Source organism: Diplotaxodon limnothrissa, linkage group LG16 (genome assembly GCF_057381915.1).
Source record: "Diplotaxodon limnothrissa isolate DT_005_m linkage group LG16, D_limnothrissa_male_GT1.1, whole genome shotgun sequence".
NCBI lineage: Eukaryota > Metazoa > Chordata > Actinopteri > Cichliformes > Cichlidae > Diplotaxodon > Diplotaxodon limnothrissa.
This window is the reverse complement of record NC_140611.1, coordinates 35,469,540-35,481,927: the sequence shown is the minus strand read 5'-3', so window position 1 is coordinate 35,481,927 and position 12,388 is coordinate 35,469,540. Positions and strand designations below refer to the sequence as shown.

Genomic DNA, 12,388 nt, shown 5'->3' with positions numbered 1-12,388 from the left:
GGCTCAAATGAATCTTGTTTTGGGATTCATTTTGAACCAGTTTTGAAACCCCCCCCCCCCACCCCCCCCACCCCCGAGTCCGTCTGGTATTTTTCACACTATGAAATACCCTCTCAATTAATCAAGATTTGTCCCTGTCAGCACCGAATGAGATGTATTAATTAATTATTTCCCATCCCAAAAGAGCATGCATACTTATTTTTAACTTGAAGTCTAACAAGCATGATGCCAGTACTTTGTTTAACCTGCTGCATGTATATGTGCTGTGTACTGTATGTGACTTACCTTGTGAAGGTCATAGTATACCAGCACCCCCCTACACACACACACACACACACACACACACACACACACACACACACACGCATGTATTTCCTTTTTGAGTAATTATATTCAAAGGGTAATACTTTGCTCAGATGATAATTATTTGCTTTATTACAGTAATGTTATATGTAATTATATACTCAGTCTTGCCAGATGAAATAATTTCAATTCAAACAACCTTTCCAGTTTAACTACAAAGCTCTTAAAGCCAGACTGTAACACAAGAAAACACAAGTTTGCGAAAAGATTATTTTGGCTTTGCAATTATCTGGCATAAAATACAAATGTAATTATAATTATTTAATCATATTTATATAATTTTCTTGTTTGGTTTTTTTTTTTTGCATTGCATTGCAAGACTAAAGAAATTGTAGATGCCTCTAATGAATGCATCTGAAACTGCAGAAGGCAATCTTCTCTGATATGTGCATGAAATGTATAACTTCAGCATATCTCTTTTGACAGTGAGTGGTTTGCAGGCTTGATGTGCGTTTGTCTGTTTAGGAATGGACACAGTAGCTTGGCATGCATGGGAAGCACTCATATTTGCATCAGTGCTTTTTAGATATGTGTTAATTTTTAGAACAAAATATTTCTCACAGCTGGACTAGGATGACATATTTCAACAGGTAAAGAATTTAAAGGTGGAAATAAAAAGAAATTAAAAGCAGCTGTTTCTCTCCTGCTGTGGTTGCACAGTTTAAAAAGGTGCTTTATAATCAATATTTTATAACAAATGATAGGATGGTTCTGTCACTCAGAAGTGTTAAGGTGTAAATTTCCAAAATAAACTAGTAGTTACAAATTGCTGATAAATATTTAAAGATTATAAGGACCAGTGTGCACTCAGCTGTCCTCTCAAAGACTGATATGTGCAGCACATGCCCCTAGTGACCATGAAATGCTGGAAAAAATGACTCATCTGTTTATTGCCAGTGGGCACCGATTCATGAGAGAAGTCTAACTCTGTTTTAGATGATCTTTTTCTAGAAAATCTTTTTTTAAGCCTGTTCCCTGATGCTGCACTTCTGCCCTGTCTCCCAACACTCTCCGTTTGTATCTCTGGGAGTTCAAGATTATGTCTTTTTACAGCTTCAGTATCTCTGTGGCAGCTTGTTCCACTGACAGACATGAGTGAACAAGATGTTTCTGGTTCCTGGACTAAGTGACACACGTGAGCCTAAATAAATTTGAACTGTTTTACTTTTGGTTTATTGGCAAATGAAGTCATGGAGGATTAGGGTACCTTTACTGGTCGTCAAACTTAAAACATTATTCTGCCACAACCGCATGCACGTTTTTTTTGTGGGTTTTTTTGTGTTTTTTTTTTTTTTTTTTTAAATGTTGTAGACACAGTAATGCGGAAAATGCAGACAGGCCTGCAACACACTGGAAGGATCAATCATGTTGCCTTCTTTATATCCTGAGGGCAGGTTTTGTTGCAACTCTAGAAGATAGTTCATCACCCAAGCATGCACGTTGCTTGTGAAAGTTGCCTCAAGGTATAACCGGAGTGCTCTCAGTTACTCTAAATCTTTCTGGGATAGATTGAAATCCACTGCAGTCAACACCATCTGGTATGACTCAAACAACAATCCACTGAAGCACATGGCTTGGTTAGAGTGATGGCTGAATAGATGTGATGAAAAGCATTGCTCTGCTGTAGAGTTACTACTGCACCTATAAAGTCTCCTCAGCCCCAAGTACTAAGGATATCTAATAAACTTTAAATTCTACTGTATGCTGCCTGTAAACAACTGCCTACTGATTTTATATTCTTCCTAATAACTAAATATGTCTCTTCCTGTTTCTCACTGCAGCAACCTCTGCTCACGCTTAAGGTTACACATACTGTAGATGGCCAAGAAAATATTTTAAAGCCAAAAGTGCTTTATTTCTCAGTTTATTTTCCCAGTATCTTTCTCTAAGACTGTGCCCACCCGCTTACAAGCCTTTCAGCTTCTAAACAGAGCCCTTACATGTAGTATCTGAAAAGCCTCAACCCCACTTTACTATTTCAAGTTTGGGAGGAGGGCAGTCATACTCTCTATTTTGTCTTTGACCTTAAACCAGCACACTCCTACGTCATGCAAATATAACTTGTAATGCAAATGTTTCATGACATGCTGCCATCTTGGTCAGTTGATATTTTGGGTGAATTGAAGACAGACCCACTGGCATGGGTTGAAAAATACAAAGGAACAGTTTATACACTAAAATTACTGGCTGCAGTGTTGATGCATCCAAGCGGGAGATTCATGTGGGGAGTTTGTTTGAGGGTGGTGGGAAGGGAGATTGTTTTGCTTTTTGGCCTTTTTAGTGATGATTTGCATGGTTGTCTCTTCCCAGCTTGAAAGACGAGCAGTCAACCATGTCAGGCTCTGGAGGTCAAGCTTAGTTAATATTTAATATTAAACCATATTAATTTATAGCAGATTGGAGTTTTTATTGGAAATTACAAGCTATATGGGCTGTGCTGACAGACCTACATGTTACTTTTTTTTAATGCTACTTAAATGTCTGTGAACATTTTAGCTTATGTTTTTTAGCTAGTGTACTTTCTTTGGTGTTCTGTATGTTTTTTTAACACCATGGTTCTACTGAGCTGAGACTGATGTTTTATCTTATGACAAGAGGAAGGCCCAAAGCTGGCTGCAGTCCTTCACTACACTGCTTGCCAGGGAATCCTTTTGACTTGGCTCTCAGGAGGGTGCCAATTATGGGCACAGTGTGGTCTGACTTCTTTGCTGGCAGAAACCCGTTGCCCCCTCTGGTTTGTGTTGCAGAAGTACAAAATGAGAATGAGGCTGTGTTGCAAAAACAGAAAAGAACAAAAGCACCGGGATGTTTTAAGCTGGTTAAGTTCTTAAAGTTTTTAATGGTTTACCAGAGTGATGTAATTGTGAAATTCTGGTACTGGTAACCATTTAGATCCTAATCACGCCATATTTGAACATTTAGCTAATTCAATATTATATCCATAAATGTCTTTTCTTCTGATGGGCTCATATGTCATAGTCAAGAAGGCCAATACGTTGGCTTAAACTGTCCCATCAACATCAAGCTGACACGGACATGGATACAGATGTTCAGCTGTTATATCCTGTGCATGTTTGAGGTGCTGTCTCTACCATTTGTATAGACGCATTTGCATTTTTTCTTTCTGTAGTTAAAAACACATCTGTGAACACAGCAGCATGGGGCAAGGGGGTGTATTGCCTAAAAAAATGTTACTTCACAGGTAGAGAACTGAGCTCTTTTCCAAAGAGTGAATTTCACAGCTGGCGGTAGACTCGTGCTCCTTTTTGTGGTTTAAGAATTACAGTTTAGTCTTCAGGTTGAGTCAGGATAAAATCTCCTTCCTGGACTGTGATGTGGGTTTGTTCTGAGCATTCGATTTAAAAAACAAAAAGTGGACTGCAGAACGGAAAGAACTTTATTATTTATTTATCTAAAAAAATCAGTGTTTAGTTTTTATTTCTTAAAACTACATTTTTTTCTATATTCATGTAACTTAAGACTTTTTTCAAAGTTCTCAGAGTATCACACATCCTTGACAAGAAGAAGATTAAAACAAATATTATACTGTTTTAAGCAACAGTGTAGCTTTATATTAAACTTCCACTAATCATGTGATCATGTGAGCACAATGAATTTGCTTTACTTTAAATTGTCTGAGAATTGCTTCACATATATGATTCATGCTGCAGATGCACAAGGATTATGGTGAAAAAAAAATCATGGGACTGTAATTTCAGCTTTCAGAGATGAACTCTGACCCTCCAAACACAGGGTCAGACCACTGCCCCGCCTTCTGTACACTGAGGGGAGAGATCGTTGCCCTCGTCTCAGCAGGCCTCAAGGGATGTTTTAAATGCTGATAGATTTTGTTGGGAAAAGCCGCACAGTTTCTCACTGTCCAGATGTTTGAATGTTTTCCTATGGTTTATACAGGATCTTGTGCTCTCCAAAGCTGTGCGTACAGCTGACAGTGTATATACAGCTTTATCAACAGGGTACCACAAAGTCTGCTACACCGTCTTGAAATGTGAAGAAATGAAAAGGAGTCAGTAAGCGGTCTTCCTGACAAGACAAACTAGCACCGTAAACCCTGCAGTGCTCCATTCATCACAGATCTTTTCTATTCCCAACTGACCTTGAAGCTGTCAGCGTTTAACAAAAGCTATTTAAGAAAACCTGAATTGAGATTGCACTTAAAATGCTAATGGTGACCTCTCTGAGGCCCCCTACAACTTTTGATGTCTGAGATGGAATGGCTGGTTGGCTCTTTGCTGACAATGCAGACACACTAAACCAGATTCAGTAAAAGCATTCCTCCGAAATCCTAAAGCAGGTCAAACCTTTCAATCAGCTTTAGATCTGAAGATGACATTTTAAGTCTCAAAATGGCATTAAGCACAGTTGCATCACAGTTGCATCAGGCTGTAAATGGAGATACCTTTTTTGGTCAATTCTAAGCATGGCTCAAAACAGTGCACATCTGGTCGGTGTAGCTCATTGCTAATAGGTGAGATGTTTTGCTAATTAGGGGTTTGGAAAGCTCGAGTCCGTGCATTCGTGTTCCAACAGCATGTCGGCTTTTTATTTGTTGAAGGAATCAAAATCAGATGCTTGAAATCCAGGTGAAAGAGAAATTGCGAGGAGTAGACGGTGAGGTCATATCCTCAGTTTGCACTGCAGAGAATTGCTGCATGCTGAAGGACAACCAGGATCTGTGTACGCATTCCACCTTATTACAGACCTTTCATTTTAATTTGCACACAAATCAAATCATTCTTTCCACTTTGCTTGCAGAAAAAATACATTGCATGTTCAGTTATGCACTGTAGCTGCATTAAAACTTCAACTTCCAACTGCTTCAGCCCCCAAAGCAGAAGGATTTACAATTCCCCAAATGATGAATTTCCCCTTTGAATTATTACAAGGTTTTTACCTTTCTTAAAACCTCCTTTGGCCGATTATGCACAAGACAGCGAGCCAGGATCAGACATGTCAGCACATGCCCACTGAAGGGACCCTCAAGGTGCCTCATTCTGATTTTATCAGAGTAAACATCTGGTCAGCCGGGTGCAAACCACAGTCAGTGACCTACGTCTGAGCTATTCTGAACCTGGAGGCCGTTGTGTCATCCTGTGGTGATTTGTTTCCCTTTCTTTTTTAATTTAGATAGGTTATACTGAAGTTTTGATTGTTTTGGGACTGTAAATTTAATTATTAGTTTTGATGTGTTGGCTTGTAATATGGCCTCTAACCTTCTAAATGATATAACGACTTTGGCTATGACTAAGTGTTTCCCAGGCTCCAGTAAAATATTTATCAGTCTTTGGACTTTACTTATATGTCTGTTGACATGCATATATGTATGTGAGTGTACATCTATTAATGGTCTCATCTGCTTACTGATAAATCTGTTCTAGAAGTCTGATTGGTGCAGAGAGGAACTGCACAATGGAAGGTATTTTTATTGCCATCCTGTTGCAGCTTGACTGGGTTCTCTGTTAGCGCAGATTCAAATAAATGCATCTGCAGTCCTCCGATAGTGAGCAGAATATTCAGACTGGTGTTTATGATGGTACTGAAGAGAGCGGGATCTTCGGCTCAGATAAAATATCTCGTGTGTTTAGGCTCTCGACGCAGCCAACTGCTGATCCAATTGATCTCCAGCACTCAGGCAGTGGAGAGGCTTTGAACTGAGCGATAGAGCTCGCTTGTTAGTCACCAGGTGGTAAACCAAAGCATTTCTTCAAAGAATCAGAAATGCATCACATGTTGTCCAAAAACAGTCATTTTGGTCATTCTGTTTTTAACACATGGAAACATTTTTTTCTTTTTGGGGGGGGGGATCAAAGAGCAGAGGTTTGGTTTGATGTCAGTACATCAAAATCTGTGTCCACAGTGCATGTGCATGAATACACATTGCTCTTTGTGGTTTTTTTTGCCTTTCTTAAACACTTTAAATTATGCACTGACTTTGCCAGCGTCGCCCAGGGTGATGGAAGTGTCAGCACAGACATGCCGGAGGCCCAGCTGTTGGTCCCTGCAGTGCCCCAAGTCATGACATCTAGCAGATGTCATGCAAGTTTTGCGTGTTTTTTTTTTTTTTTTTTTTTGTCAGTGTCTTCAGGAATGATGCATAAATATTCATCTGTTCCATAGTCTGCATCAGGCTTTTCATCTACTTCCACTGTGCATGAGTAGAGGATAAACCTTGACAAGGTTTCTTTCTTTCTTACTTTAGGAAGTTCTTGCTTTTGGTGTGCAGGACTTCCAACGTCTGAGAAAGTGTTCCTTTTCTTACTCTCGCGTTTTCCCTTTTTTGCAGATGTTTTGCTTTCCATATTTTCAAGTAATAAAATCACTTGTTTGTTTGTGGTCCCTTGAGAGTAGCTGCTTTCCCCGGGCTTCTAGGAAAAAAAAACATGGTTCGCTAAAAGCAGATGTGGTACCATTTACATTCTCACATACATTTCTTTACAAAGGGCATTGTGACTGATTCAGCTGCAGTTAGTGCAAGTACCCGTCCTACCTCCATCACAAACATCCACATTTTGTCACCTACCAACAGCCTCCTGGTCTAACCCCTACTCTGCCATGCTGCCCTCCCTTTAAACCTCTGCTGTTTTATGCTCACTGTGGCCTGACATCTTGTTTCTCTCCCTTTAGAAGACAGTGGAGTCTCCCTGCTACAACTGATTGGAGATCCTCCTCCAAGTGAGATCACCCAAATCTACGGACCAGACAACACCCCTAGTTTTGTCTTTGGACCGGATGCCAATACGGGCCAGCTGGCACGCGCCCACCTCCCAAACCCATTTTATCGAGAGTTTTCCCTCATGTTCAACCTGAAACCCACCACTAACCAGGGCGGGGTCATCTTCTCCATCACGGATGCTCGGCAGAGTATCATGCATGTGGGAGTTAAACTGTCAGCCGTGCAGGACAACAACCAAAATGTCATTCTGTACTACACCAAGCCCAAGTCAGCTCAGTCCTTTGAGGCAGCCAGGTTCCTCGTGCCCTCTATGACGAACACCTGGACCCGTTTTTCTCTCGCAGTGATGGACGACAAGGTGCTATTCTACTTCAACTGTGACACAGACCCTCAGGTGGTGCACATCGAGAGGTCAGCGGAGAACATGGAGCTGGAAAGTGGTGCTGGCGTCTTTGTTGGGCAGGCTGGAGGAGCTGATCCTGATAAGTTCCTGGTGTGTAAACAGGCTTTCACCTTTTTAACCAAAACACTGATATAGTAAATACAATACATTTATTTTATATCCTTTCATAACAGGTAAAGAACTATCTGTCGATTGTGCATCGAGTAAATCAGACTGTTGCATTCCTAAACTAAAGCTTCATACAACCAACATTAACTTAGAGACCGGATTCCTGCTGCGTGAAGTCTTGGAAAGGTGCAGATCAGTGTTTTGATTTTTCACGGTTGTTATTATCCTGTGAAACATTTTGGCTGAATAACTCTCATGTGATCCAATTGCTCAAATTGCCTACTCCAAACCAAAACATTAATGTCTGTATTGCATCACCATCATCTGTAGATTCTACAAATAATTGGAAGACCTCACAGTAGTGATGTAATTAGTGCCAGTCGTTTGACTGGTGTACATCTCAGCGGTTGGCCACCACAACTGGCGGCCTTAGCTGCAGGGGTTGCAGTAGTTCAACCATGGCTAATTACACATTTTTCATTCTGCCTCTGAGCATGCAATTATTTTAAGTTTATCAACACAAAAAACAAGAGAAGAACTCAATATAAGAACTGAGTTATTTTTCATACTTGAGATCTCAATCAATCATTGCAGAGTGATTGTTTTATATCCATGTAATGCAATTATGCACTCTTTAGTAACAGTTGTGATTAAAATCGCTGAAAAGATTTATATCTTTGAGCCTTGACAATTCAACCAAACCCTTTTGGGTGTGGAACAATCTTTCATTTGTGCAATTTTGTTTTTGGAAAATAAAAAATGGAAGCTTTTTAGATTTGAATTTCAACACTTAATAGACAACACCCATGAAAGTCATGCATGACCTTATATTAATAGACAAATATAAGTATAAGTGAATCATTTTTGTCCCAGTTTCCACTTTTTTTAAGGTTGCATCCATCAAGACTGACGGAATCTCCTACGTTCCCCTGGAAACTGATAGAAAATAAAATGAAATGGAAAAGAAATGTAGAAAAAGGGAAAAAATGATTTGCCTAATATGGGCACTGTTTTCAGCTTCGTCCCAGACTGCTCTCAGACTTGTATATTGGAAGCTTTCTGGTTTCGCTCTGTTGTGGTATTGACCAATCACGTTTGAACAGTGCTTTGGGCACGGACATCAAAATACCAGAAATGTAATAGTCCGTACCAACATCAGCAGATTTACATGATTCTTGATACCCAATCTGTGCCGTGGTTCTTTTTGGTAGATGCTGCACCACTTCTTTAAAAGTTCGAGGTATATGAACACCAACACAAATTTATTTCAAATTTTATTCGTCACATATATAGTACATAGTACAACATGTAGTGAAATGCTTGTGTCTGAGCTGCGGAAAGGCTGCAGACATAGCCGTGCCAATCCAGGCCTTGGTTCTAGCATGGGGGGGTCTAGCCAGGACCCTTATTGGATACCGGGTGGGAATTGAACTTGCAGCTCCTCCTCCAAAGGTGTGTAGTCTAGCCGAGTTAGCTTAGACATTTATAGAATGCTCTCATCAGTTTGTCTTCTCAAAGAAAATAGTAACATGCATTTCAGGACCCCATTAAAAAGGATCACACTTTCAATGTTGTTAATACGAAATAAAAGTCTTCCACCTTAGATACTTTGAACTGACTTTGAAATATATCTGAAAAGCATGACAGCATCGTGCATACATATACCATCTACGATAACTACTGCTCCATATTCAACATAATTTGTCTAACACATCCATTTGCTAAAAGCATCTATTTAATGAAATTGTTACATAAATGATAACACAAGATAGAATTTTGTTAAATATGTATTTTTTTTATTTTTATTTTTTTCAAACTACTACGTCCCATCTGGTTAAAACCCCTTAAATCTCGAGCCATCTCCCCGTTGGAAAATCATCTCTCGCTTCCTCTCTCAGCTGTAACACTAGTTTCAGTCTTTTTTGATGACTGACGATAGCTGCATATGTTGCTGAAAACCTAAAGCATATATATAATCCTAAAGCAATTTTTTTTTAATAATCTGAGGACTTTTTTCCCCCATGTGTTATGTGTTGACCTGAGCATGGCCCTAGGGCTCCAGAGGTCTTGTGAATTTAATTTCCTTAATCAAATCAAGACTTGGCAAGCTCTTGCAAACATCTAAATATTTATATTTTGCATTTTGAAAATGGACATTCCATTCTAAAGGGGGATTTAGAAGTATTTTAAGTTCATCAGAAAACACATGCTGTAGTGACAAGTTTTGACCTTCATGTGAACAAAATCGAAGATTTATTGTGAAGATCTGAAGCAGTAAAGATTAAAAGGGACATCCACAGTATGGAAATGTTACTGAATAGGCCTTAAAGGTCTGTGGAGAGACTGGGTTAAAATGTCAAAGAGCTCTTTATCTTCAAAGTTCTCTTAAAAAATCCATTTGACTCTTTTTCTTGGGACATAAATGTGTCCTGAAGAAGAGTTGACTTCAAATAATGCCACAGCAGAGAGACCACCTCGACATGCACAGCTAATGAGCCTTTCATAGGCAGGAAGACGGTAAAAATGCTATCTGCGTGAGTGTCCTGTGTGGGAACGTATCAGATGGTGTGTTTGAGGCACAGATAGTGGTACTTCACAGACAGAGACATCAATAGCCCTTCTGATTTTGTGGAAGGGGAATTCCCTAAGAAATATAATTAAATCAAAGCACTGCTGAAAAAGAAAAAGCATACATGTTCTGGCAGCTGTACATGTTGTATATGTGAGAAGAAGAGCTGTACTGTTCTTTTATCATCAAACATTTAAATATCACATTCATGTTTTGCAACAGGGCGTGATCGGTGAGCTGAGGGTGATGGGAGATCCCTTTGCTGCCAGCAGGCACTGTGAGGAGGATGAAGATGACTCAGACATTGTGAGTAACAACTTATCACATACATACTGGATGACTCACTACACTGAACTCACTGGACATATGGCATAAACTCGTCAGGAAAGTGTTTACAGAGGTAAAGCTTCAGTGCTGTTTTCACATAGAGTTTCCAGGTTGGTGACTAGTCAAAAGAATGCCAGTTTAAACATTGTGTAAGGTGTGGATGTTAACCTCCAAGGAAAGGTGACTCTGGGTGACAACGTTAACATTGGCCTGCAAACTAATCTGGCATCATGCACTCAAAGTTATGCATGGTGCAAAGTGCCACAAATATCAGTATAATATTATTTGATCAGAAGTTTTCCTCTAAAACTGTATTAGTAGTTTGATTTTTTTTACAAAAAGGGTGCTGTGCTCACACCACATTCAACTCTGATAAATGCAATGCTACCAGCATTAGCTATGTGTGCACAATAGTGGCTACATACTGCAGTGGTCTACACATTTACTTAGTAGACCCAAATCTTTTTGGTGTTCGATCACGAAGTCCACCTTGTGTAGAAATCTGTCAAATCAAATATACGTTGCTACCTGTTGTGAATAAAGAGGCAGAATAAAGAGGCAGACAAACGTATGCTATGTGTATGTGATAAAATTTAAACAGGCTGCACAGTTTGCATTCGCGCTTTTTGTCATTTTGCAGCTACCTTTATAGTTTGGACAGTATGGCTTAAAAAAAAATTAAGCTGACGATAATTCCACTTTGTAAAAGTAATCCAATCCGATCCATGTTTAAGATCTGTAATAAAAAGTTTTAAGTAATTTTCAAGGCTTCAAATTCAGATAATTGCACATTAGAATTTTTTAAAGGATGTGCTGAATCCCAGTTAAAAAATGAAATGTCCCAGCTTTTGACCACTTGTGTCTTTTAACCACTAATATCAGGGATAATTAGCTAGCTAGCTATCTAGCTAGATAAAACTGTCTCTGGAGTAGTTTTTGGAACTGGCAAGATGGCCAGTTCCAAAAAGTTGCTACATTATGTTTATCACAGTCTCAAATCAGGGATTTTGTTCTATGATATCTTTTTTTTTAGTTACAGCCAGCAGCATGTGTGTGCAGAAGAATGGACAGCTAATCATCGACATAGCCAAAGCTAATGATTTATTTCTGCAGTTTTGAATCAGTTAATCATGACTTTAAAGGAAATAACAACAGCCAAATCGTGGAAGAGATATCCTACAGTAACACAAGTGATGCCATTTTACTTAAAACTGATGCTTTAGTTCAGTATGCAACTTCACTTAAACCAGTAAGACCCTACCCATTAAAAATAGCCAGAAAATTCACATTTTTTGGAACTGAGATGTTTATTAACCTTATAACTACCTATTATTTTTATTATATATTTTTTGTATCGCATTTGATACATCGGGTGTTTTTGGCAACTTTTTGTTAACAACAATGTTAATTTTATTCAAAAAAAGTTTTGTCCATAACATTTTGAAATTATGGCAAGTATTAATCATGTATCAAATATGATACAAAGGGCATCATAGGGTTAAAATCACCAGTAAATCTGTAAGGGCTGTAAGTCTGAGAGCAGCCTTTGCACCGCTGACCCTGACCACCCAGACACAAACACAGGTGCCTCGCCGCAGCCCACCAGCAGCCTTAACTGTTATTTAGTAAAACATTCACAGCTGTTCTGCTCACCCAGACCACCAAAACCATGTCTTTACTGACAGAATAAAGTTTGTGACTTTACTGCTTGTTGTCATCAAATCTTTTAGATGTTGTTTGGATTAGATGAGGGAAATCACAGGTTTCCCATTTCAGGATGTGCCTTTTATCTCCAATGGCAACCTAACAGCTGTTTCCATGTTTTGTCAACACATCAAATACGCTGATATATCAAGAAAGGTTGAATGTAATGGGAGTTTATTGTATGAAAGCTTCTTACTCTAAATTAGTATAGCAAATATGT

The 12,388-nt window shown here is 39.1% G+C and overlaps 1 protein-coding gene across 2 annotated transcripts in view; it reads left to right on the top strand.

Annotated features, from left to right (window-relative positions):
• The window catches only part of col18a1a (collagen type XVIII alpha 1 chain a), an 87,266-nt gene that overhangs the window by 47,659 nt on the left and 27,219 nt on the right, over positions 1 to 12,388 (top strand). For both annotated transcript variants that reach the window (XM_085375267.1, XM_085375268.1), the window contains 2 exons: positions 7,009 to 7,550; positions 10,360 to 10,443. In XM_085375267.1, the coding sequence (XP_085231393.1) occupies positions 7,009 to 7,550; positions 10,360 to 10,443 (626 nt within the window). The remainder of the gene's footprint in view (positions 1 to 7,008; positions 7,551 to 10,359; positions 10,444 to 12,388) is intronic.